The sequence below is a fragment of the Punica granatum genome, chromosome 3 (genome assembly GCF_007655135.1).
Source record: "Punica granatum isolate Tunisia-2019 chromosome 3, ASM765513v2, whole genome shotgun sequence".
In the NCBI taxonomy this organism is placed as follows: Eukaryota; Viridiplantae; Streptophyta; class Magnoliopsida; order Myrtales; family Lythraceae; genus Punica; species Punica granatum.
In genome coordinates this window covers 39,505,609-39,529,823 of record NC_045129.1, presented here as the reverse complement: position 1 = coordinate 39,529,823, position 24,215 = coordinate 39,505,609, and the positions used below count along the sequence as shown (strand labels likewise).

Here is a 24,215-nt window from a genome sequence, read left to right as displayed (position 1 = left end):
CAATTCTAATCCCCTCTAATTTCAATTCCCTCCTTATTATAATCTCCTCAATTCTTATTATCCCAATCAAACGTGTCGTCACCCTTTTAACTTGGATTGCATTTGTTGCTGGAGGAATGGAATGGTGCTGTTATATGTAAAGATGAAAAACAGTAATCCTTGGTTATGTGAACACTTACTCGATATCTCACATATCATCTGGGTTTTGATTGAGGCAACTGTTGGAGCCAAAGCAATTTTTTGTGTGGTAAACTTGAACAAGAGACCTGTTAAAGGCCACCACTTACTTATCTTAGTGTGACAATGAAGATACGGCCAAGAGGAGCTTCGGCCATGGTGAATCTCAGAGGACCTTTGAATGCTAACGGCGGGGGCCGTCAATCTTCTTGCTTATTTAATTATTACTAGGCTGAACTCCTGTGCTCTGCTGTGGTCCAGCGGGTCATTTAATATTTATAATATTTGTTCAAGGGATAGATCATGTGGTAAAATTTAATCATGTCAACAGTATATAAATAATCTCTAAAAATTTTGGAATCTATTAAGTCATGTGCACATAAATTGTAATAAAGAATTAATATGTAAGAAAGATCATTTTATTTAACAAAATTAAATTTTGAAGTTAATCGTATCATCATTTCTTTAAAATTTCATGCTTCTTTTTGTATTTGAAAATCTAATGATAATTCCATTATCTTTGAGAAAAATATAATTGTTTCTGTATATCATCAAATTTTTATTTTCTTTGCCTTTAGATAACTTACCATTTATTTTATTTATTTATCTTAAGTCATATTTCATAAACAAAATGTGCATATAGAAAATGTATATTAATGTAAGTAATGAATTTGAAATTTTCTATCATAAAGTGCGGTTTTTTCACCTAGTATTATTTGAATAGCATGCCAAATAGATGTATAACAAAAGATGATTGAAGAGTCAATTTAAAACATATCATTTTAAAAATAAAAATAATGTGGATGGTAGATGTAATTTTTGCATGTTAATATCATGTAAGTGATTCTATTTGGTGATCAAACAAAGCTAGCGAATCTATTATATTACGTGTTATATCATCATTAATTTATATTTGGTATATAACATTTGACTTATGATTGTATTTACACAGTATTTAATTCATTTTAATTTAATATAAGTATGTAATGGCATGTATCAAGATTTTTCTATCAATGTTGTGGAAGTAATTTTATTTAGTTATTAGACAGAACTAACAAATCTATTGTATTACGTTTTATATTGTCATTTATATTTAGTAGATGATTTATGGTTATATTTACCAAAAATTTAATCATATAATGAAGTGATTAAGTTATTTTGAGATAATACTTAACTTATGGTTATATTTATAAAAAAAATAATCATTTTTTTATATTGAAGTGATTAAGTTATGTTTCATATAAAAAAAGAAGAAAAATTGCATATTTATAAAAAAATGAATCATTTATTATATCAAAGTGATTATGTTTCATATATATATATATATATATATATAAATACGGATGGTTGAGGAAAAATGTAAGGGGTATATAAAAAGAAAGAATAAAATGCCGCCTCCAATAAGGGTGGGCAGGGAATCAAACTCCTAACACTTGCACTGAGGGGAGACATACTTTACCTCTACACTTAATTAGCTATTCTAGCCTCTTATCTCCCTTCAAACTTTTAAAATGCTATTAGGCAAAGATTAAAAAAAAATTGCAAAATTTAATGGACCGACACCTGTCCATTATAAACAACAGATTTTAATTGTATTTAATAATGTCGCTGTGTTAAAAAAAGTTATAGGACTGCGTAGATGGGTCCTAGTAGTACCACGCAGGACCCTTTGGATGCCATTTCCTTTCATCTTCCTCGGTCCGGTCGTTCGTAAAGCCATCGAATTCACTCCGTGCATCACTGCCTGATCCAAATTCGCATCAAACAATGAAGACGATTTTATTTTCCCCTTTCTCCATTATACTGCGGGCCTATAATTTGTAATGACAGCACAGTCTGACCGTTGCCTATATTAAGAAATTGCTCAGAAACATGACCAGAAGATCTTGCGGAACGAAGAAGATAGTAGTACAGACATGGCCAATTTTAGGAAGGCATGGAAAGAGTTTTCTGTAAGTTTTCAACCTTGCAATTCCGATCTCTCATTTCTTGTCAGCACCTTCGTCAAATTCAGCTGAACTGGCGACTCGGAAGTCCAATTGTTTCTGATGCTTCAAGCGTCTCCGTTCCTCAAATCCTTCCCATCCTTCAAACTGTCCCACAATATATGCAATCAGCATACTCCCTCACAATAGCTCTTAAAACGATGGTTTGGATTTATGGAGGAGCTCAAACCTGGCGAATGTTGTCAATTGTGATTTCGGTGTTGTGAAGACCCAGGGTACAGAGAGAAGTACATTCCTTGAATAGATTATGGGGCAGCGTGTTAAGCCCATTGTTGCTCAGATGCAGAGCCTGCTCATGCAACAGTCTTATTAGAAATCTTTGCATTATGGCCAGGACCTAACAAGGTATTCAAACTGTGTTCAATGTTACAATCATGTGCGGGACTAGTAAAGACGGAGATTAAGTGCACCAAGAGACATTCCTACTTAAAAAACTGCATGATAGTCAATATCACGATTTGTCTAAACATATACAAGCCCAAAACTACGGGAGTCGGACCTTCAAATTACGCAAGTTGCAGACTGTCTCAGGGAGCTCCAAGAGAAGATTGTGCGAGAGGTCAACCTGCAACATGTCCAACCTCATCAAGTGCCCTTTAACAACAGTCGTATATAAACAGGAGTTTTCCCATTTAAAAAGAAAAAGAAAAGAGTAAAGGCTCGTCTGTAGAGGGCGCGATTGAAAATCTCTAGTCTAGAAGGTTAAAATTGGACCTCCATGAGCGTGCAGCAGCCGTCAATATGGGCAGGGATAGTGCTTATCCTGGAACAAAATGATAAACGACCACAGTTGAATTGGGGTAAGCCAATATAATAAGACGTTCATTACATCCCCTATGGCAGCGAAACTCCCCATAAATGTACTGCCTCTGAACTGTGTGGCTTACCTATTATTATTGGCTTTCAGCAATTCAAGCCGAGTCAAGCATCCTATTTCATCGGGGAGACTGGTCAACTTGTTATTTGCTATGTCAAGGTGCCGCAAAGAACCCAAGGAACCCAGTGCCAAGGGCAGAGCTGTCAAACTGCATACATTGCAGTTCTTGTGAATGTCTTAAAAGCCTCAGTTCAATAGATATAACAGATACAATGATGGGCAGCCTTAGACAGTTAAGCCACTCACTTATTCTGGCTCATTGATAGGACTGTCAAAAACTTTAAGGATGCAAGGCCTTCCCAACTGATGGATTCATCACACAGTCCATTAGCATTCAACATGAACTTCTGCAATATTTCCAAATACAGAGGGTGACACAGAATGAACCCACACAGAAGCTTTTCAATAATATAAGAGTATGCGACTGAAATCATAGGAACCAAAACGAAGGTCTTGCTTGCCTGCATGGAAGTCAAGCTCCCAATTTGTGAAGGTACATCTTGAATACTGTTATTAGATATGTCGAGGGTCCTCGTAGAAGTTCCACAAGCCCATACTTCGTCTGGTATGGCCTTCGAGTAAGATTCAGCAAATACAGAAGGTAGAAATATAAAGAGAGCAAGATCAATAAACAGATATAATGAAGACCAATATACGTAATAAAGAAATATCATCTCTCTCTCTCTCTCTCCATCACAACAAAATCGCCTCTTTTATTTACCTTCAAATTGCAGTCAGCTAGTGCAACGACTCCAGTGGCTTTCCATCGTTCCAATCTGGTCTTATCAACGTGGGTTACCATCTTCTGTTTTGCCGCATTACATGCATCATTATCCCTCCTGATCGGTCGAGTTCTTGCTTCTTTCAGAATGGGACCATCCTGCCCAAATATGAGAATACCCGAACTCTTTTCATTCATCAAAAAACCGACCAGAAGAAAGAAAAGGCAAAGCTCTGATAATACTCTATCTGGAGAAACAACCAGGCATTGCAATATATAACTAAAGGAACACGGATTTTCGATCACAAGCTTGAGCATTACATCATCCGCCTATAGCTCCTAGCCCTTTTCATCTTACTGAACAACTAGCTAACAGTCGAAATGCAATTCCAAACATGGCGTGGCGGGACATCATAGATAGATAGAATCAAGCAACCGAAATCGACGGAGCAAAGGTGCCATTGGACTTGATAATTACCCCCTGGTGAAGTCCCTGAGAGGCCATAAGCATGAGTTTAGCTCCATTGGTCAGGTCTGACGCCTTCAACGTCTGTGAGTCCACCAAGACCTTCCCTGCGATTCACAAAGAAGACAACAGTCACTTCAACCATTCAAAGACAAAGCTGAAATCTCCCGGAACGAGCTGAATCATCCGTCAGATCGAGGCGAAGAATGGAGAAATGTTTGTTGGAGCGGACCTTTGAAGATGAGCTTCTGACCGCGAGGGAGCACATTGGTGAGAGGTTGGAGGAGAGACTTCAGCTCTTTGACAGTCGTGTCCGGCGACGTCGATATCGGGATTGATCTCCCGCTAAATTTCACCGTCAAGTTAATTTCGGCGCCGGCGTCCATCGCTCCGAATCCGATCAGACAGTCCGGTCGTTCAGTTGGGAGGGAGCTGCAGTGACAGACAGGGAAGCTGTCTGTTCTTCCGTCTGCAGAGTCAATGTGGGGCCCAGCTCACTGCAACCATACCATGATCTGTGCAGTTGGGCCGTGGAATAGAGTATCAGGCCCAAGTTAACCAAAAAAAAAAAAAAACCTGATGAGCATAGTCCATTAGTAGTAGTAGTAGGCCGAGCTCATATATAGTATAGAGTTTCCCAAGCTCGTCATTAGGAATTTAGGATAATTAATTGAACAGGGCCTGTTGGACCTCGATTGAATTTCTTCGCTACTGCCCAGTTACCATACCGATCAATCATATGTACTCGATCTTTTACACTCTCCGGCATTCAGATCCTGATATACAGGCGAATATAGATTCGTGGATCTCGAACCAGCAAAAAAGACATACGATAATAAGATTCTTGAAAAGTATACTACTGTAGGGGAATCAATCGTTAAGTCGGACGAAATCATGATTGGCATCTCAGTGGACATGGTATATATGATTGATCTCTCTCTTTCTGCTTCCTTTCCTGAGCTTCTACGAGCAGCTTCCTCAGAAAAGGCGAAGAGCTTTCCTTTCCTTTTCTTAAGCTCGAAGGTTGAACCTACCCCAACCCACCCCACCCCAGCCCAGCCCATATACTTCAACTTTCCAACTGAACCATCCATAAAACAGTTTTACAAGTAGTACTAGAGACGACTAAAGGCTTACCGCGTTATATGCAGATATTAGACGTATACGATCGCAATTATGGTTTTGAAACTTCTAATTAAAATTGATGTACGGAAAAAGACAAATGAATAACAAATTAAGAATATATGATTGAATAAAATAGAAAACAAATGATGAAGAAAAGTAAAGCAGTATATTGGACCTGATGTTGAGACTCTTGATTTGTACGTTGATTTTAGAGTGAAATAAGAAAGAAGGGGAGAGAGAGTACGATGATTAGGGGGAGAGAGAAACATAGTTGAATTAGTGAGATGATACTTAGTTATCTTATTAATCGACTATAATTATCTCAATTCAGTGACTCTAATAATTAGAAAAATAAAATATATGAGAGATTTCGGAAAAAAATTCGCTTTTACCTTCCTATAATAATATAGATAAGAAGATATATGGTTATCAAATTGTTTGATTTTGTTAATAATTGTATATGCTCGTGCATATCTATCTATCTATCTATCCATCCATCCATCCGTCTATCTATACTAAAATAAAGAGCATTTTCTCTTTTCTTTTTTCCTTTTAATTTTTGAAATTCTAATATATATAAATGTAATGAAATTATAAAGTTCCTTCTTATAAGATTTTATCAATGAGTTATAAATTAAGTAAAAAAAGATAAATATCATTTACTTAATCTCCTCTTTTCTCTTGCACTCTCACTCTCACGTGCTCTCTCTCTCCCTCCCTTTTTCTCTTTGAATCTTTCCTTAGTCCTTACTATTCTATGACACTTTTCCTCCACTGTGCAACTAATATATACAACATTTTAATATTAATTACTTTTCTTTCATCGGTAATTATGCTTATCATCAATATATATATATATATATATATGTGTGTGTGTCAATAGTTCATTTTCCATTAACATGTATATTTTTAATTAAACTTTCAAAACAACGTGATATTTGGGTATAGCGCGGTACGACCTCTAGTATATATCATCCCAATGAAGACCATAAATGATCCGTTATAGCTTCTGAGAAAGCTCCACACGACATGGAATGTATATATTATGTACGTATGGATCAAGATATTTTCATAATATTGTTTAATTAAGTGAATATTATCATAATATCATGTTTATATGGCAAGAAAGGTGGCCATAGGTAGGAGGGCATTTTCTTTTCGGATGGATGATGATGTCAAAAGGGGAGGAGAGGGGGAGGTTGCATTGTCATTTTTTAGGCTGACAAATTCAGCCCCACATCAGCTCGGGAGTCTGAGTCTACTCGCAAACAAAAGCAACACACACCTAAATTCGTTACTAATAATATATAATTTAAGAACAATAATTACACACAAGTAAGTAAATATTAATTTGCAGTATATTGTTGCTACTCCTCTCTCTCTCTCTCTCTAAAGATATCGTATGCAATGACATATTCTACATCTCTAATTTACAACTTTTCCATAATCATACACGTCTATTACATATCTCACACGTGTTTATGAGTGATTGGGTCATGGCTCCTAACTACTTTTCAAGTTTTAACTAGAATCAGCTAGGTCCCACCCTCTGTAATTGCATTAGCATTATATTATGTTATATTATATTGTATCGTATCATATCGTATTATATATATTATATTATATTGCTCAAGTAATCATCCCAAACAGATGTGAACTTATGGTCTTCTTAATCCATATATTTATATATATTACATATATATACTGTTCCTGAAATTATCATTTTCTTTTTTATTGTAGGGTGGACTGTCAATTCCTAGCTAGGTCGAATACTATGGCTTTCTGGTTGATTGAAGTTATCTTGTCATTACTTTTCAAAAGAAGTTATGGTTGTCATATAATTTGGATAACGTTATCATATGATATGATCAGCAGAAATACTCCACTCTGAGCGAGAAATGAAATTTATGGATTGCTTGCTCGATCTTATAACACTTCCTTCAAGATGAAAAATTCTACTCAATGGAACTGAGCTTTTCTCAAAGCAAACCTTATTATATTAATTCTCCCTCAATTAGCAAATGCACTTACAGTAGCTTTTTTCTAGGTGGGCATTAATTTGCAGTTAGTAGTTGTTTCCTTCATATCCTTGTACCAATTCTCTTTTTTTCTTTTTTTCTCATAAAGTTTTTTATGCACCTCTTTTCCTTTGGTGGATGATGGCACTAATTAATTAAAAGATAAGACATATGCGTCAGTAGGTAGCTATATATCTATGATATTTCATTTACCCAAAAAAGAAAAAAAGAAAGAGAGAAAGCAAGAAGGAAAATCTATGATGGCAGAGGACTCCATGGGAGATTGTATGTCCTTTTCGATCAATTTCTCCGGATCCTTTTATGTATATTTTATAGAATTGATGAGGAAGTTAAGTCTAAACTCATACTCATACCCCATTTGCTGAATACTTCTCTTCCAAGCCATGGACACTAATTAGCGCACTTCGCCGGCCGGTAAAATATAAATCTATATATCACATGCATATATATATATATATATACACACACAAATATTTACATATAAATATTTCCAAATTGATCCATGCATGCCATATCACAAATCACATATATATATAAACTGTCTTAAATTATATACAATTCTACCATGGGGTTTCACGGTATCCAAATTACTACCAATTCAAAGTCCAAATTTGACTACCAAAACTAAAAACAGAAGGGTCCAAAATTGACTCCATTACATGTCTTTGTGCATGTGTGCGTATATATATGGACAGTTACCGTGAATTTATAGATCATCGATAATTCTTGGTATATATTCCTAGACGCTATAGCTAGAGACAGGCGATCTTAGGGCAAATACGAATTTTTTGCTGGAAAGAAGCGTACACTGTACATTGTGTTATATAAGATATATATATATATATATATAATGATCAGTTGCAGGGAAGCATGTATAGTTAACAGTATTTTTATTATATTATGCCTATTTGATTTTAGGTTGTTCTTTTCTTTTTTTTTTTGGGTTGAGGGGGGGGGGGGGGGGGGGGGGGGGTGGCGCTGGGGTTTGGTTGAAGTATTATACCACGTTATTGTTATATGGTTTTTTTTATAAGTAATCATAAATAGTTTATTTAATCCTAAATTAATATCTAAGGATGGGCAGTTTATTACGGGGTCAACGGAGGAGGAGGTGCGTAATGGTCGGAAGATGGTACACACACACACATATATATATTATGCTCCTCGGTATTCGTAAATTTGAATACTTCCTCGCGAAGTCGATCGGCAAAAACTGAAGCAGCAGACATTAATGTAATAATTACATTATTATATTAAATTAAATAAATGTAAACAAGAAATGGCTGCATTAACATCCGACGAAGTGCATGCATATGGTGGCCTGGCCCGAGTTGGACCAATTAAAGGACGGCAACTAGGAATAAGAATAAAACACACGCAATTTAAATAGAAAACCAAAGAAAAATAAGATTTGGTGCAGTAACATAAGTCATCGTTCGAAATTATGATGTCTCGAATTTGATTATCGTCAATGAGATTTTCATGTCTTTTTATTTTAACTTTGTTATTTTTATTCTTATATTAGGCTATAATCATCCTTTATAACTGAAATATATATATATATATATATATATATAACCGAACCCGACGAAGTCAAATCTTCTACACACTCATTCTCTGGTCTCTGGCACAAATGACATTCCTTCTCTTATTTTTTCGTATAATATATGTAATGTATATAATATATATGGGATGGGATGCGCGCGCACACACACACACATATATATACACACATTTATTGACTATATCAGCGAAAGTATATATATGGGCACATGTACGTGACCTGGTCTTCCTCATGCAGCGCAATATATATAAATAATCCTCATAATTGGAATTGGAAATCACAGAGAATAATATATATATATATAGGTCTGCTTGTGCATGTCTTTCTTTTTCATCAAGAAAAAGAAGCTGTAACTATTAAAGAACAAGATGGAAGAATTTTCTTTCCTTTCAATATATTTTCCAACTATAATAAGAATTCTTCGTATATTCATAGTAAAAATGAATACCAGGAAGAATGCTCAATTGAATATTACAAGGGCGGATATGGACGAGACATCCATACATAAATACATATATATATATATATATTGTTACAATAAGAAGATTCATGAGTCTAATACAATAAAATAAAATTTCTAAATATCTAATTTATGGCTTGATTTCTCAATTCCCATAAAAACAAAAGAAATATGTGTATATATACGTCCAAAATAAATAAATACATAAATAAGAACAAAGAGCAAAAGGAAAAATGTATTATTTTCACCAAGAAAAACTAACTAAATTGGGGGGAAGTAAGAAACACACAGGTTCGGAGCATTTCACATGTGAATGGCACGTGGCTATAGGTAGGACGGCGCGATGCATCTATATATATATATATATATATTTCAAGTCGCCGCTCGCACCCAGACAAGACAACCGACAAAAAAAACGAAAATCCAATCGAACATGTTCGCTCCGATCTCCTCCTCCAGGGGGTGACAACACCCCCAAAAAAGGAAAAAAAAAAAAAAGGGAAACACGACACGGTTTTAGCGACGAGGAAGAGGAAGAGGAAGAGGAAGAGGAAGCTCAACGGCCCCTTTTAGTCTTTCTTCTTTTTTGGCACAAAAACAAGAAAGGAGGAAGCACAGACGGAAAGACATTCTTCAATCTCCGATCCATCAGGCAGCTCACACCACGCGCTTTCTTCTCTCCCCCCCTTCCCCAAATTACCTTAGCTTTTGCACCCGCAGGTAGACGACACTCACTCGCGCCCGCCTTTGTCATCTCCTTGCAGAATCGCAGCATTCTTTCTTCTCCTCCGGTAATTTCTATCTATCTGAACACGGAACAGAGCAAGGAAGCTCTGGAACTGGACAGAAGAGTTTCAACAATTCCAAGCGAGCAAAGATGTTCAAAAAGAACAGCGAGAGCGGCACAACCAGATTCCATGGAGTCTATCTTCATCGGCTGCTATTAATGGCCCTCTTGCTTTCGCTCTGCCCCAGCTCCTGTTCCTCTCTTTCTCTCAACACCCAAGGTACCTGTTGGTTGGTGACTACTATACTATGGCTAATGCCTGGCTCCCGGTGATCCTAGCTACCTAAAATTAAGCTCGGAACTCTCCATTTGAGACTGACTGACTGAGAGGTTCGCCTGCTTCTTTCTTTGATTGTTCTGACGACGCAGGGGTGGCCCTGCTCAGGTTTCGTGACAGAGTTTCAAAGGATCCGTTCGGGGCTTTATCGAACTGGAAGTGGAATGCTCAAGGTGACGGAGGTGGAGGTATTATTGATCCCTGTTCGTGGTTCGGCATCGAGTGCTCCCATGGAAGGGTAGTCATCCTGTGAGTGACCTACATGCTTTGCTGACTACTGTTTGTTCCTTGCAAACGATGATGGAGTTTCGGTCTGGTAGTTCGTTTCGGTAGTTTTGACAAGAGTTGTTTTTGAATAACCAACCGGATTTTGATTTTTTCCCTCTTCATCGAATATGCTTACATTAAAAAGAACACCGATTCGAATTGTATGAAGAACAGTCCTTGATGATTGAAATTCGTTTCCTGTTACTTCCGGCGCAAGCTACTGTTATGATTTCTCGAATTGATTTGGATTAGTCCGAGTTTGCTTTGCAGGAACTTGAGAGATCTCCATCTTCAAGGAACACTTGGACCCGAACTCGGGAAGCTGACCTATCTGAGATCTATGTGAGCAAATACGCCTCCTCATTTCCTTCAGAAGAAAGAATATCTTCAGTAATCATCTAAAATTTGTCGGCTTTTCCCTACAGCAATCTTAGGAATAACTCTTTCTCGGGATGTATACCAAAGGAGATTGCCGGTCTGAAGGAGCTCGAAATCTTAGATGTAGGCTACAATAACTTCAGCGGACCATTCCCTTTGGAGATCATGAACAACCTTTCGCTCACGACCCTGTAAGACAATCGCTTCTGGCATAAAACTAACTCCGTAAATTTCTTTTATGCTCGAGATCTTATCTTGTGGATCGACTTCGATATCCTTCTCCTTTTCCCTGTCTCAGGCTACTTGACAGCAATGAGTTCCTCAAAACTGCTTCCCCCCGAACGTACGAGTTTAATGCATCTTGGTAAGAGATTGAATTGAGATTTCAAGTGAGCTAACAACCTTGGTGTCATGAGGTTAAAGATTGATTTCAAGACGCATTTTTGTATTTTCTTTCAAAGGAATAGCGCCCGACATGGGAGTTGGAGTTATAGGAGGCTGCTTCAGCAGCAGGTAGAGGCTCCTACTCCATCGATAAGCAATGAACACAGACACAAGAAGCGGACTTCCGAAACGTCGTCGTCTTCACCATCTCATGCTCCTTCGTCGTCTGCTACTTCTATATCGCCATCACTATCCCCATCTCAATTGATCTTGCCTTCCATATCCCTACCACCCGAATCTTCAGTTTCCCCATCACCTTTCCCACTATCAGAATCTCAGTCACCCTCTCCCTCACCTGTTGTAGCACCTGGTCCCACCTTGAAGGTAAACTCGCATGCCAAACCGCCTGTTTCAGGATCGTCTCCACCTCGGGGGGCTGAGCTGGTTCCATCTCCCCACCTTGTTTCAACTCCCAAAACAAATCTTACTACTAATAGCAATTCCAAGCAAAAGCATCGGGTGCTGATAATCTGTGCCGGAGTAATAGGAGGATTGTTGATTGTTTTAGTTTCAGCTGTTGGATTTGTTTACTTCCGAGACAGTAAGGTTGTTACCGTCAAGCCTTGGGCCACGGGGCTGAGCGGGCAACTGCAGAAAGCCTTCATAACAGGTGATTCTTTTTCTATTCTCGTGGAATGGAATCTATAGTTCTGCATGGTTTCAGGTTAGAAGCACTGGTAGGACCTAGAATATAGTAGCAGCACCAATTATTACAACTTCCAAAGAGAAAGTAGGTCCTGATTCAAAATGGAAATTTTCCGAGGGTATCCTCTGAGAATCTTTGGCTAAACAAATTTATCGTTATCATCTAGGATCAAAATTTGGGTCACGTAACCTCCAACGTAGGAAATATGGACCGGAACTCGAACTCCCACCCTCCTTTACTGTGTGGCACATATACAGAACAAACTACATCTTCCAGTCCTTCCATTCAGGTGCAAGTGTCACTTATTTTCTCGTACAATGAATATATTCATTAATCCTATAAGAGAGTACTTGTTTCAGGTGTGCCAAAGCTGAATCGGTCAGAATTGGAAGCAGCTTGCGAGGATTTCAGTAACATAATTGGGAATTTATCGGATGGGACAGTCTACAAGGGGACCTTATCAAGCGGGGTTGAAATAGCCGTGACTTCAATTGCGGTGGCATCTCCCCAGGACTGGTCCAAGAACTTAGAGACCCAATACCGAAACAAAGTAACTCAACAGATTTACTCAACTTATGCAGTGCATCGATCTCGACTCAGGGCTTAACAAGTATCCTATACTGTTTCAGATTGATACGCTGTCAAAACTGAACCACAAGAACTTCGTGAACCTCATTGGGTACTGCGAGGAAGAGAAGCCGTTTACGAGAATGATGGTTTTTGAGTACGCCCCCAATGGAACACTCTTCGAGCATCTCCACAGTAAGCACTGGACCTTGAATGATGCCTATAAGCTTCTTACGGGACTATTTCTTGGTTATTAATGCGTCGTCACGACTGTAAATTTTCAGTTAAAGAGTCGGAACAGTTGGACTGGCAAATGAGACTGAGGATCGCAATGGGGATGGCTTATTGCCTCGAGTACATGCATCAATTGAGTCCTCCTATAGCTCACCGGAACCTCAACTCGTCCTCTATATACTTAACAGAAGATTATGCAGCAAAAATATCGGATTTTAGTTTCTGGAACGATTTGATCGCAGCAAAGATCGGAATTGGGTCCCATGCCATGGAGCTACTGGAAGCTCCATCAGTCGATCCCGAAAGCAATGTTTACAGCTTCGGTCTCATATTATTCGAGATGATAACAGGGAGGATTCCGTACTCGATGGATTATGGATTCGTGATGAGTTGTCTGTCAAACTACTTGAAAGGACGCCAGCCCTCCAAGAAGATTGTGGACCCGACTTTGAGTTCCTACCAAGAAGATGCGGTCCACAAACTATTTGAGGTGATAAAAGAGTGTATAGATCCTGAACCAAAGAAGAGGCCGAAGATGAGAGAGATCACAGAGAGGTTGAAGGAGATAACAGCGATGGAACCCGAAGGAGCGACACCGAAACTGTCTCCGCTCTGGTGGGCAGAGCTCGAGATTATGTCCACGGGATCGAGTCATGAATAGGAAGGATATCAAAGTTTGAGTCTCAAGTATAGGTTCTGCAGCTTGCATATTTCTTGTCAAATCATTTCTTTGTATTTGCTTTCTGTTCATTTTTTGGGTGATTTTGGACTTGGTGGAAGCAGCAGCTCCGTGCGGGGTCAGATGCCGCTGCTATATCTAACTTGATGTAGAGAATTGAACTGCCTGAATAGTTGTAGATATTGGAGGAAGGCGAACTCCTGCCTGTGGCTTTACTGCGACTTGCTGATTTGTTGCAAATACTTGCTTGTGAACACACTTACAGAAATAATAAATTCATATTCTTCACCGTTTTTTATGCGACTTCTCGCTGTCGAGCTTATCCCATGCGAGTTTTTACATGTAACAGCAGAATCACAAAGATACATTCTACCCTTTGATAAGACAAAACCAACAATGCTTATGACCACAACGAGCACTTTTACATCAATGCACGTGCTGAGAATTTCTTCACATTGATACATACCCCATGCCGCCAGACAAACAGAGGATTCTTATTTGTATATACACACACATTTCAGATTTATACAAAAAATTCACGAGGAATACATATTCTCTGGTAACACGTATAATGTCTCAAAACTCTACCAATTCTTTCACAGCATCCTCGTGATCCAAAGCCTATACTTCTTTATATACAGATATACAAGACAAGGACCGATAAGATTCGCATCAGAGAGTCGCCTGCAGAGCTTGAGATAATTATCCACATCTCCCGATCTCTGAATCCTACTTCTCAGCCCTTGAAGAACTGCAACCCGGTCCAAATATTCTGGGGAAAGGCCCATATCAAGCATCTTGATCAATGTTTCTGAGGCCTCATCAAAGTGTCCACCTTTAATGTAACCTCTCAGGAGCCACATCAAGGTCTTCTTCCTAAGGGAGTTCGTAACTTCCATGCGAGTCAACAACCTCTGAATAGCGTTTACTTCTTTCCGAGAAGCGCAGATTGCTAATACTATATTGTGAAGGTCGTCATCAGCCTCTTTCCCCACGAGCTTCATCTCCCACAGCTGTCTCTCAGCCTCAGGTCCACGACCTGCACAGATGTACATAGCGAGAAGTCTCTCATGAACGATTCCGTAAAGAGAAGGGCTTCCCTCTTGTATGACCCAATTGGAGATTCGGACACCATCAGCTATAAGATCCAATTGGTATTTCTCTATCAGCTCTATGTTTTCCTGATCAAGATTGGAAATCACGCCAGTTCTTGAGTACCCTTTGAGCTTCCGTATAGCTTTAGCAAATTCATTTAGCTCTTTGACCACAGCAGTCATCGCAATTAGGTAGCTATACATCTCAGGCTTCAGCCCAGAATCCCTGAAAGAAATGATCAAGCCTACTGCATCCTTGTAATTGCCCTCAACCTGGTTGAGTTCACATAAGAAAGGCATCAATCTTCTGGAAACCATACAATGAAATAGCCTCTTGTTAAAGCAGGAAAAATATGCTAACAAGTCATGTTATTATTTACTAAGGAGAATGCCAAAAAAAAAAATTTTGAAGCGAAAGAACTCATAGAAGAAGGTGATGGCTGATAACAATTGATATTAGAAGTTCGTTATAAAACTGTCAACTAGGAAAATTCCAACCACCAATAAAAAAAACCAATTAACTGGATCCCCAGAGACCTCTACAACCTTCTCTTCCTCCTTCTCACCATTTCCCTTTGCGGTAACCAACCTCTACCTGATTTTAAGCAATTAACCTCCTGATGCTAATCAAATGGCCTTAAAACAACTCGGTAAATTCGTAGAATAGCATGATTCGCTATACCATTCCATTATGATTACCCACAGCTATTAAATAGAAAGAGAGTCACATACTCAACAATACATCTTATTTTAAGAGACTAACAGAACTCAATTGTCAAAAGAAACGAAGCAAAACGAAGACATGATGCATCCTCACTTACCATCATCTTCCAGGCAAGATAGCCTGTCGGACCTCCTTTGTGTCCGTCATCATCATTGTCATCATTATAAGTGACACCCCGTTTTAAGACTTCCTTCACAAACGAAACTGCACTTTCCTTCTCACCTGCCTCCCAATAAAAAGAAATCACCTTCTCGATCATACTGAAGCTAGGCTTGAGTCCAATACAGTCCATGTCAACTAAAAGGTCAACTACATCCCCAACCTTATGTTCTCTATCGATCAACTTTTTTATCCACCCACACATTATTGCAACCATAAGCTCCATAGTCTCCTTATCGACCCGGTTCTCCTTCTTCAACCACTCGAACACCTCGAGGGCACACCACGAGTCCCTGCCCTCCTGCGAGAAGTAGACCAAAACCAATTGAAGTTCCCGAGCTGAGAGGCGGTCGTTCATCTCCTCAAGGATGTCGGAAGGATCCCGATTCATCCGCTCCAATTCCTCTATTGCTTCGAAGAACCCTTCACTCATTTCATCCTCATCATCACTCGTCACGAATTGCTCTAATTCAACAGACATGTAGAGCCTGAACTCTCGGAGCTTGCCAACCGTAGGCCCTGCAGCAATAAAGCAAGGTTTTTGCTGGCTGCAAATTCTTGACGCTATCATCCTAAAGCAGTATCCTGTAGGGCAACCCCGAGGCATCAAGATCCTACACCGATGCTGATGAATTGACAGAGACGAATACCTTGGAATCCCTAGCTCAGTTAATGAAGCAAAACCATGGGCGGAGGCCATAATTCCGATTGTATAGCTTCCTGGGTTCAACGAGAAGAGAATGGGCGTTGATGACCCTGTCAAACTCGAAATTCCTTCAGCTGAAGACTTCAAGTAAAGGATTTATGCCGAAAAAGAAGTAAAGCTCACACACGTCAACCGAGAGAAATGCTTGATTCTTGGAAATGCCCCCGGTTGACTCCAACTCCGACTCCCAGCTCAAGAACTCAGCAAAGGCTTCAACTTTATCTTCATTTCGCGACAAACTCGAGCATCCGAAAGACGACCCTTCATTTAAGATGGATTAGGAGGATTGAAGAAATGGGGACGCTCTCATCTCATGGGAAGATTCCATTCAATGACTAGTAAGACGAGAAGAGAAGGGAAAAGAAACCGACAATTACCAGGAAATGAAACTCAGACCAGGGATTTTAGGTGGGGTTCAGCCTTCTGGTGATGGGTTGAGCTCATCGGCGAGGATAATTAATTAATTAATATTATTTAATTGTGGCCGCTTTGAGTTTGAAGCTTCCATCCCTGTCAGACTCAGTTGAAGGGGAAGATGGAGACATTGCCACTGCAATATGACAAAACAAGTGTTTTTTTTTTTTTTGGAATAAACATCGAATAATATTTTACTGAAGATTGATACGAGGATAAACCTCAAACATAAAAAAAAAGATCTAATACCAAATTGGCAGTGAAGCCAGGTCTCATAGCTTCACTGCTTCACAAAACATGTTGTATCGAGGATGTAGAATTCGTCATTATGTGAGTGTATTATGGGATGACGATGACCGGTCTATAATACTTGATCTAGTGGGTCTTTGACTTAATTCATTAGTGTGTTGGTGGGGTTGCGGTGATCAAGTTGGGCTAAAGTCTCAGCGAGTTATGGCGAAAGAAACATTTCGTGGCGATTAAGTTTCCTTAATTGGAATAGTCACAGCGGACTAATAATTCGACTTAGTCTTATCATTCAGCGAAAAAAAAAAAGTTGTATCGGAAAAGTCGATCGAACGAACGAACCGATCGGTGACTGCTTTATTTATTTATTTATTTAATTTTCTTTTATCCATTGTTTAAGCACAGAGCACGTCTTGGTCCTTGGGCTGGAAGATGCTTTCATGGGCTTTTGGCACATGTTTCTCTCGGCCCATATTGTGTTTGGGCCAATACATTTCTTCGTCCCCCAACAGTAATCATCCGATACATTTCTTCTTCCCCCAGCAATAATCATCCCCAGCTTCCATTAGGGGAAAAAAAAAATAACAATCTCTATATAGGTGACTAATTTAGCCTCACTGGTATCGTGAGATGAGAGGTTTCCATTCAAACAATAAGAGCCTTCCACGTAGACTACTTGAACAATTTCTTAGCTTATGGTTAAGCATACCTTTGCATGCTCTATATTAATACATTATGTGGATATTCAGGATGGATTTATAACATCATAATAGTTATCCTACTAAAAACTAAATTTAAAAGATGAATATTATGATTGAAGTACTTTTTTTTATATTATTCTTATTCCAACAGTTTTAATAAAAAAAATAAAATTATATGCATCATAAGAAAAATTACATGCATAATTATACGTACAAATACGTAGGATTATGGTAAATTTACATTTAGTTATTTTACCATATGGAATGATCATATAGTGATTTTAATTGGAAATCAAACATCTTTTCATAACTAAAACATTTATCATATAAATTGTATTATTTTAATTTTTTAAATAAAAATCATAATAAATAAATACATAAACACAATAAATTTTTCTGAAATTTACTTTTTTCTATTTAATTGTTACAATAATATAATTTTCATAGCCATATAATTTCTAGAAATTTAGAGATATTTATAGGAAATTATAATGAACATTAAACTCAATATTCAATTAAAGCGTCACGTATATATTTGCTATTGAAAAATTATTGATGTTTTAAACTTTCTATAATGATCAAGATAAACTTAAATAAACTAGGATAAATACATAATATTTCTTCATTATTACATTATTGATGGAAAACCAATATATATACACTTAAATTGATACAATATTGATAAGAACAGAAAACTTATATACAACTTCTTTTCAGAATATTTTAGATCATAAACTTCTATTAGAAAAACTTATGTTTATTTGGTTTATAAAAAATTCAAGATATTTTTGTATGAATAATTTTTTGGAGAACAAATTTGGAAATGATTAACTTTTTATAAATAAATAAAAAGTAAACTAATAATTTACATTGATATATTTAATGTCTAGTAGATGTACCAATTCTACTCTACTATATGTATCATAAATAGATTATAGATTATAAATTCATTAAATTAGAGAAGGAAAACTCTTTTTTAATCTTCTACATTATTGTGATTTTTTTAAAAAAAAATTTCTTGCAAGAAATTTTTGTGGTTTCACATGAAACATCGCTGCAAGTATTTTGAATTGCGCAACTTCTTATCTTCACACAACTCTTCCATTTTATTTCTACATTTTCCTATTTATTTTCACGAGTTTCTTTTTAAAAATAATAATTAAAAATATAAAATGTAAACATACACGTTAATAATAATAGTCATCCTATACAAAGTTTTGGATGAAAAAATTCGTGCTTTTTCAAACTTATGATTAAGATTCATGGACAATCTCTGTTTTCTTCTAATCAATATGAACTCATGCGAGCTGCAATTAATATATATCAATATATAATATATAAAAGCGGAAGAGTAAAATTGTGGGAGTTCTATTTGTAAATCCTTAATTCCTAGTGAAATATCGAGACTCTTGAGCTCATTATCAATTGACCCTTCTTATATATCACCTATAATAATATTTACATTAATTTTAGTAATTATTCAATAATAAACTTAAAATTTCAAAGCGTACTGTTCTAAATATTTATATTTTGATTCGTAAAATCATATTAATTTATTATTAATGCATCGATCTTATCCATGCATCACATTAATTTATCCATGCATGCATGTAATGTTTCTTCTACACTAAGCATTATCATCTCTCTTTTGGACTCTTACATCCATGGTTGTCAGAATCGCAATTCGAATCGTAAAATCGTACGATTCTACGATTCATGGGGGGTCACCGATTCCGATTGCAGGGGGTGAGTCGGTTTTTGTAAAATCGGGCCGGAATCGCGAGCCTAACCGGAGAATCGCAGAAGCAGAATCGGCCCGATTCTGCAATTCTACGGTCAGGCCAAAATCAGCCCAAGCCCGGGCCCAGAGACTCCTCCCCCACCCCCCCCCCCCCCCCCTCCCCCCCACTCCTTCTTTCTCCCGCCCGCCCTTTCTTCCTTCTCTGCTGTGGTTAACCCTAATTTCTGGAGATCTCCAATCGAAATCTTCCATAGTTCCATCCACCTTCGATTAACGATGCTAGCTTGTCAGAGCGGCGGATACGTTCTCGGGTAGCGCGTGCACGGCGACTCCGAGCTTCGATCGGGGGCAGGGCAGGACCGGCAGGTATGATTCTGAGTCGATTATCCCTCTATTGGAAGCCTCAGTGATACTAATGATCGAAATCCTGACATCCTCTGAGACGGGATTGTAAAACAGGCGCAGTATTCCATTGATCACGTTGTAAAACAGGCGCAGTGATACTGTGTTCTTACGGTATATATATATATATATATATATATATGCTATGATTCACTGTATCTTCCTTTTCTTTAATGAGGAAGATGATTTGCCTTTTAGCCTTTTACTCATTTAATATTCTACTTGACATGATTCTATTTCTATTTTACTTGAACGAGAGCCATATCTAATTTGAAGCTTCAAGGATCTGTGGATGTACCAGAGGTTATCGAATTGGGCCTCCGAGTAGAGCTAGATCCTCGAACAGGACGTCCAAAGCTTGTAAACTGCCCTCGATCATGATTCTTGCTTATGCTTAGAGAAGTGAAGTAAGGAATTGTTCACTGGAATTGATTCCTGTTGTTATCGGATCTGAAATGGTCAAGTCCTGATGTATCTTGAGTACGAGCAGAATAAAAATTGATGAGGGTGAACTGATGTTCGGACACTGTTTGGCAGTAAAAGGCCTCTGTAGTTCTTGGTGGCTCTAGGCGGCCCTGGCCTGCTCAACACTGGACTTGCGAGCTCTATCGGGTCTCTCACTCATTGACATGAAAGAATTTTTCTCCAAGTTCGAGAGAGATGGCCGAACTCGCATTGGATCTATATTGTAATTGTGCTTCTGTTATTTATGCATAACCATCTAAGAAGATTGGCTACGGGTTCTTTCCATTTTCTATACCATATAACTGTGATCGAACTCTCATGGTCATTCCAGTGAAAAATCTCTGGTCTCGTTCCATGGATTAAGCCATAATTTTAACTTGCGTTCTCTTGGTCGTGGAGATGATGGTGATGAAGAAAGTGGAAGCGTTCAAATTGGCGACGAAGATGCAATGCGCACACAAGAGCATGCCACGGTTGATGACTTGGAGCTTTCTGAAGAAGATGAGTTTGATGATGATGATGTTGGTAATGATGAAGATTTGGATGAGATATGATTTGTTTGTTCATTTCATGTTATGACTTATGTTATTAACATTTTATTTCGGGAGTTTAAGTTATGATTTGCACCTTGAATTTCGATAATTTGTAACGATATTTTGTGTTTTATGTCTTATTGTTGATTTTTTGGTTTGTGGTTTTTATTTGAATGAACAAGGATTGATTTTTTTTGTTCATGAAAGTATGCTACATATATATATATTTTTTTTAATTACAGGTAAAATCTTACGATTTACGATTCGAATCGCGATTCACGATTCTACGACCCTCGACCGATTCTAAGTAGAATCGCGATTCTGACAACCTTGCTTATATCCAGTCCAGAAAATGCAACTCAATCTCTCTCCTCTCCCTAATCAATCGTCAATATATATAAAAGCCCAGCCAAGAAATAAAAATGCGCCACAATTCCCTTTTTCTTAGAACCTGAGCTCCTTATCAATAAACTTTTCGAATCACTCTCATTAATATGTTGACCCTCACAGCCCATATCACTTTCTTCCCGTTGAAGGATCTGTTAAATTGAATAAATTATCTATCTATACTCTATGTATTTCAAATATTGAGGATTAACACATTCTTCGAGAGTAAGAGGTGGACTATAATACATTGTATGATATATATTATACATTTTCCGTTAAATGTATACATTGTATGATACATTAGCACATTTTTCATTAAATGTATATATGCCTCGTGCAATCCAACTCCAACCCGATATTTGTTCCCCCCTTCGAAGACCTTTGGATGGGCACAACTCGAGCCTATTTAGTAGAGGCTAATAGAGTCAGACCCTACTATTCAAGAAGGTGACAAGGAGAATAGCGTTCCATTAATTTCATTACAAATCCACGCAACGCGCGGGCATGAACCTAGCTTGTCTATTAATTTAACCTACCATGTTATTTGCGTTATGATACTAATCACTTGAATTGTGTCATAATAGCTAGCCCAGGTTTGTTTGTCAGATAATACCGCTCCTGGTATAGAGCCCCAACATACATCACAAAATACAAAATTCTACTGTTTGGATTTAAGAGATGCAATCAAAGATGGTGTAGTACGGTGAAAATAATTAAGATGTTCAAAATTCGATACTCAACTGCGACTATTCATATCCCTTTATTAGATATTTAATATTTCTATTTTATTATATTAGGTTATAAGTCTCCCTTATAACCGAAAAGAGACCTTATAAAGAGATACAATATTAAAGCAACTTCAATACATGCTGCTAGCTAGAGCTTCAAACATAGTATAGAGAGTGCATAGATTTGTCTTAGAGCTTGGAGATCTCCAGAAACAGATCCTTCCCATAGCTAGCAGAGCCATATTCTAATTAGAATATGTCTTGATCGAGTAGAAACATCATTTTGGGGTCGGCGAGATTTTTCATTGAAGACTCCTGCTGTTCTGGTGGGCCATGTATCTCGTCGTAGATCTGCTTAAGCACGTCCCGTTCTTGCCTCAGCTCTTCGTATTTAGCTGCAAGCATCAATTTGGACCATTCCATAAATGGAAATTGACACGAAATAAATTTTTCTTTCAATCTTTTTTATAATTCATTCGGTGGGAGTTATAAATTAAAGAGTGAGCAAACCTTCTCTAGTCACGAGCTCCGTCATATATGAAGAGATCTTTTCCTTCACGGAGTCATTCTCGACCTTGAGCTGCCCATTCTGATGATCAATGTTTTTTATTCTTGGAGCGATGGCCGCTATTTCATCCTGCAAATTAATTACATATGCACATGTAAGTTCTGGCCATCGATGCAACCTTCCCATTGAGAAAATGGAATCAGAGGAAGAAATATTGATTAATTACTTGGAGGGCCTTCAATTCTGCTTCCATTTGCATCGTGACAGTGATCTTCTTGAGGCGATAATTTCGTAAATATTCCTTGTTTGCAATAGCCCGGCCGCTAGCAAAGCATCGTCCAAAGTGCACGAAAATAATCAGATGACTGATAGTCATCGGCTTATATATTATATATCCAATTATACACAGAAATAGCATATGTGCATGAAGCAAAATGAAGAAAGCAAGCCGAATAATATTGGATATATGGCCATATCATATCATACATTAAATGCTTGATCCACAATATGTTGATCTTTGGTCGAATCTAGCTATACATGCATTACCACGTATCCTAAACTCAATGCGCTACCTCGTATCCTAAATTCAATCCATTGATTAATTGCTCGACAATGTTACCTATATATTCTTTTCTTTTTTTTGGGTAACGTACATATATATTAATATATTGGAAATGTCTTCACGTATGCATTATTTTGTCAGCAAAAAAGAGAAAATAACGAAAAGGCAAAACCCGTAACTCGCCCTATATATCAAGGGTTTGATTGATGAGATGGACCACGCACCTCACTTGCTTCTTGTTGGCTCCATTGCCAGTTGGAGGGAGTGTTCCCTGACTTGGTTGATGATGGCTAGCTGGGTTTGATCGATTCTCCATGAATGCAGCAATTCCCTGCTGGTTAGGGATGGCGATCTGATTCAGCCCATTCATCAATGGTGGCAATGGGATTGTCTGGTTGGTTGTTCCTTCCACGGCAACAACACCATTCAAGCTCTCCATTCCTTCAATGGCAAAAAGATAGACTTAGATCGACGTAGGGTTTCTTGCTAATTAGCCAAGTGCTCGGGAAAAGAGAAAGCAAATGAAGAGTGTCTGTAAGAAAGTGGGGTTTTACCTTCTCTTTTTGTATAGATAGATAGATATATAGACAGATGGACAAGTACAAAAATAGGTAGGTAGAGCATAAATATAATAATTCAATTACCGTAGTACAATCTACTTCCGGTTTGAAACTTCCCGTCTTGATGACGGTGTCAAACCCGATCGCTAATTGTTGGATACTATGGGGTTGTTACTAATCTTGTGTCTGCAGTATATTTGAGTTAGTTCGAAAACTCAAAAGTGGTTAATTGCAGAAGCCGGGCCTGCAATTCGGATCATGTACATATCATAAATGGATGTGATGCCAAAATTACTATCTTTACTAGAAGAATACATTTTGCCTGACAGATTTCTTGTCATTTTACGTATTAGTATGATGTCAAACGCATCGAGCAATATGAATCGACACAAATCATGGAAATCATGTCGATTAGTGTGGATTCATGTTTTGAAAATAATTAAGCAAGAAATTAAAGTGATTAGAATGCTTCGACCAAGAATATATGGCATGTAATAAAAGCTGTTCACCCCTCTATTTTGTATTTGAAAAGCCGTTTTCAATTTTAACACATACTGTGTGTGGCAATTGC

General features: G+C 37.8%; 4 protein-coding genes and 1 long non-coding RNA gene across 15 annotated transcripts; 2 read left to right on the top strand and 3 right to left on the bottom strand.

Annotated features, from left to right (window-relative positions):
- Nucleotides 1-1,544: 1,544 nt before the first annotated feature.
- On the bottom strand, nucleotides 1,545-4,725 carry LOC116198881 (LRR repeats and ubiquitin-like domain-containing protein At2g30105). Of its 2 annotated transcripts, none has more exons than XM_031529143.1 (11): nucleotides 4,480-4,725; nucleotides 4,260-4,354; nucleotides 3,782-3,940; nucleotides 3,522-3,632; nucleotides 3,307-3,407; nucleotides 3,071-3,208; nucleotides 2,898-2,946; nucleotides 2,683-2,748; nucleotides 2,353-2,472; nucleotides 2,143-2,270; nucleotides 1,545-2,024 (listed from the first exon to the last, which is right to left on the bottom strand). In XM_031529143.1, the coding sequence occupies exons 1-10, from the start codon at nucleotides 4,631-4,633 to the stop codon at nucleotides 2,160-2,162; spliced, it is 1,104 nt and encodes a 367-aa protein (XP_031385003.1). In that variant the 5' UTR covers nucleotides 4,634-4,725; the 3' UTR covers nucleotides 1,545-2,024; nucleotides 2,143-2,159. The 2 variants fall into 2 exon arrangements, with proteins under 2 accessions (XP_031385003.1, XP_031385004.1); XM_031529144.1 differs by having other exon boundaries at nucleotides 1,545-1,921.
- A 5,105-nt stretch (nucleotides 4,726-9,830) lies between these two features.
- LOC116198879 (inactive receptor-like serine/threonine-protein kinase At2g40270) lies at nucleotides 9,831-14,017 on the top strand. Of its 3 annotated transcripts, none has more exons than XM_031529132.1 (11): nucleotides 9,831-10,087; nucleotides 10,200-10,442; nucleotides 10,592-10,748; nucleotides 11,037-11,108; nucleotides 11,192-11,335; nucleotides 11,443-11,508; nucleotides 11,606-12,198; nucleotides 12,401-12,523; nucleotides 12,594-12,784; nucleotides 12,864-12,996; nucleotides 13,086-14,017. In XM_031529132.1, exons 2-11 carry the CDS (start codon nucleotides 10,313-10,315, stop codon nucleotides 13,694-13,696), a joined length of 2,220 nt encoding a protein of 739 aa, XP_031384992.1. In that variant the 5' UTR covers nucleotides 9,831-10,087; nucleotides 10,200-10,312; the 3' UTR covers nucleotides 13,697-14,017. The 3 variants fall into 3 exon arrangements, with proteins under 3 accessions (XP_031384992.1, XP_031384993.1, XP_031384994.1); XM_031529133.1 differs by having other exon boundaries at nucleotides 9,831-10,155; nucleotides 10,257-10,442; XM_031529134.1 differs by lacking the exon at nucleotides 12,401-12,523 and having other exon boundaries at nucleotides 9,831-10,442.
- Nucleotides 14,018-14,068: 51 nt separating this feature from the next.
- On the bottom strand, nucleotides 14,069-16,931 carry LOC116198880 (pentatricopeptide repeat-containing protein At2g30100, chloroplastic). Of its 8 annotated transcripts, XM_031529140.1 has the most exons (5): nucleotides 16,775-16,931; nucleotides 16,525-16,658; nucleotides 16,342-16,411; nucleotides 15,630-16,276; nucleotides 14,069-15,081 (listed from the first exon to the last, which is right to left on the bottom strand). In XM_031529140.1, exons 4-5 carry the CDS (start codon nucleotides 16,260-16,262, stop codon nucleotides 14,311-14,313), a joined length of 1,404 nt encoding a protein of 467 aa, XP_031385000.1. In that variant the 5' UTR covers nucleotides 16,263-16,276; nucleotides 16,342-16,411; nucleotides 16,525-16,658; nucleotides 16,775-16,931; the 3' UTR covers nucleotides 14,069-14,310. The 8 variants fall into 8 exon arrangements, with proteins under 8 accessions (XP_031385000.1, XP_031385002.1, XP_031384997.1 ...); XM_031529142.1 differs by having other exon boundaries at nucleotides 15,630-16,210; nucleotides 16,525-16,897; XM_031529137.1 differs by having other exon boundaries at nucleotides 15,630-16,658.
- A 2,733-nt stretch (nucleotides 16,932-19,664) lies between these two features.
- LOC116201912 lies at nucleotides 19,665-21,063 on the top strand. The gene is made up of 2 exons (XR_004155963.1): nucleotides 19,665-19,865; nucleotides 20,178-21,063. It is a non-coding gene; the product is annotated as an uncharacterized LOC116201912 (long non-coding RNA).
- Nucleotides 21,064-21,992: 929 nt separating this feature from the next.
- On the bottom strand, nucleotides 21,993-23,623 carry LOC116201437. The gene is made up of 4 exons (XM_031532679.1): nucleotides 23,309-23,623; nucleotides 22,749-22,845; nucleotides 22,525-22,651; nucleotides 21,993-22,409 (listed from the first exon to the last, which is right to left on the bottom strand). Exons 1-4 carry the CDS (start codon nucleotides 23,521-23,523, stop codon nucleotides 22,264-22,266), a joined length of 585 nt encoding a protein of 194 aa, XP_031388539.1. The 5' UTR covers nucleotides 23,524-23,623; the 3' UTR covers nucleotides 21,993-22,263.
- Nucleotides 23,624-24,215: the final 592 nt, after the last annotated feature.

What these genes read in the sequence shown, in the direction of transcription:
- LOC116198881 (XM_031529143.1), bottom strand. Translation starts at nt 4,633, where the DNA reads ATGGACGCCGGCGCCGAAATTAACTTGACGGTGAAATTTAGCGGGAGA. An exon ending in CTGAAAGCCAATAATAATAG is followed by an intron (nt 2,947 to 3,070) that starts GTAAGCCACACA and finishes ATTTTGTTCCAG; the next exon opens with GATAAGCACTATCCCTGCCC. An exon ending in GCTGCTGCACGCTCATGGAG is followed by an intron (nt 2,749 to 2,897) that starts GTCCAATTTTAA and finishes GACATGTTGCAG; the next exon opens with GTTGACCTCTCGCACAATCT.
- LOC116198879 (XM_031529132.1), top strand. Translation starts at nt 10,313, where the DNA reads ATGTTCAAAAAGAACAGCGAGAGCGGCACAACCAGATTCCATGGAGTC. An exon ending in TACGAGTTTAATGCATCTTG is followed by an intron (nt 11,509 to 11,605) that starts GTAAGAGATTGA and finishes TTTCTTTCAAAG; the next exon opens with GAATAGCGCCCGACATGGGA. An exon ending in CTTCCAGTCCTTCCATTCAG is followed by an intron (nt 12,524 to 12,593) that starts GTGCAAGTGTCA and finishes TACTTGTTTCAG; the next exon opens with GTGTGCCAAAGCTGAATCGG.
- LOC116198880 (XM_031529137.1), bottom strand. Translation starts at nt 16,391, where the DNA reads ATGGCCTCCGCCCATGGTTTTGCTTCATTAACTGAGCTAGGGATTCCA. An exon ending in ATCTTGCCTGGAAGATGATG is followed by an intron (nt 15,082 to 15,629) that starts GTAAGTGAGGAT and finishes GAACTCAACCAG; the next exon opens with GTTGAGGGCAATTACAAGGA.
- LOC116201437 (XM_031532679.1), bottom strand. Translation starts at nt 23,523, where the DNA reads ATGGAGAGCTTGAATGGTGTTGTTGCCGTGGAAGGAACAACCAACCAG. An exon ending in CAGAATTGAAGGCCCTCCAA is followed by an intron (nt 22,652 to 22,748) that starts GTAATTAATCAA and finishes ATTAATTTGCAG; the next exon opens with GATGAAATAGCGGCCATCGC. An exon ending in GGAGCTCGTGACTAGAGAAG is followed by an intron (nt 22,410 to 22,524) that starts GTTTGCTCACTC and finishes TGATGCTTGCAG; the next exon opens with CTAAATACGAAGAGCTGAGG.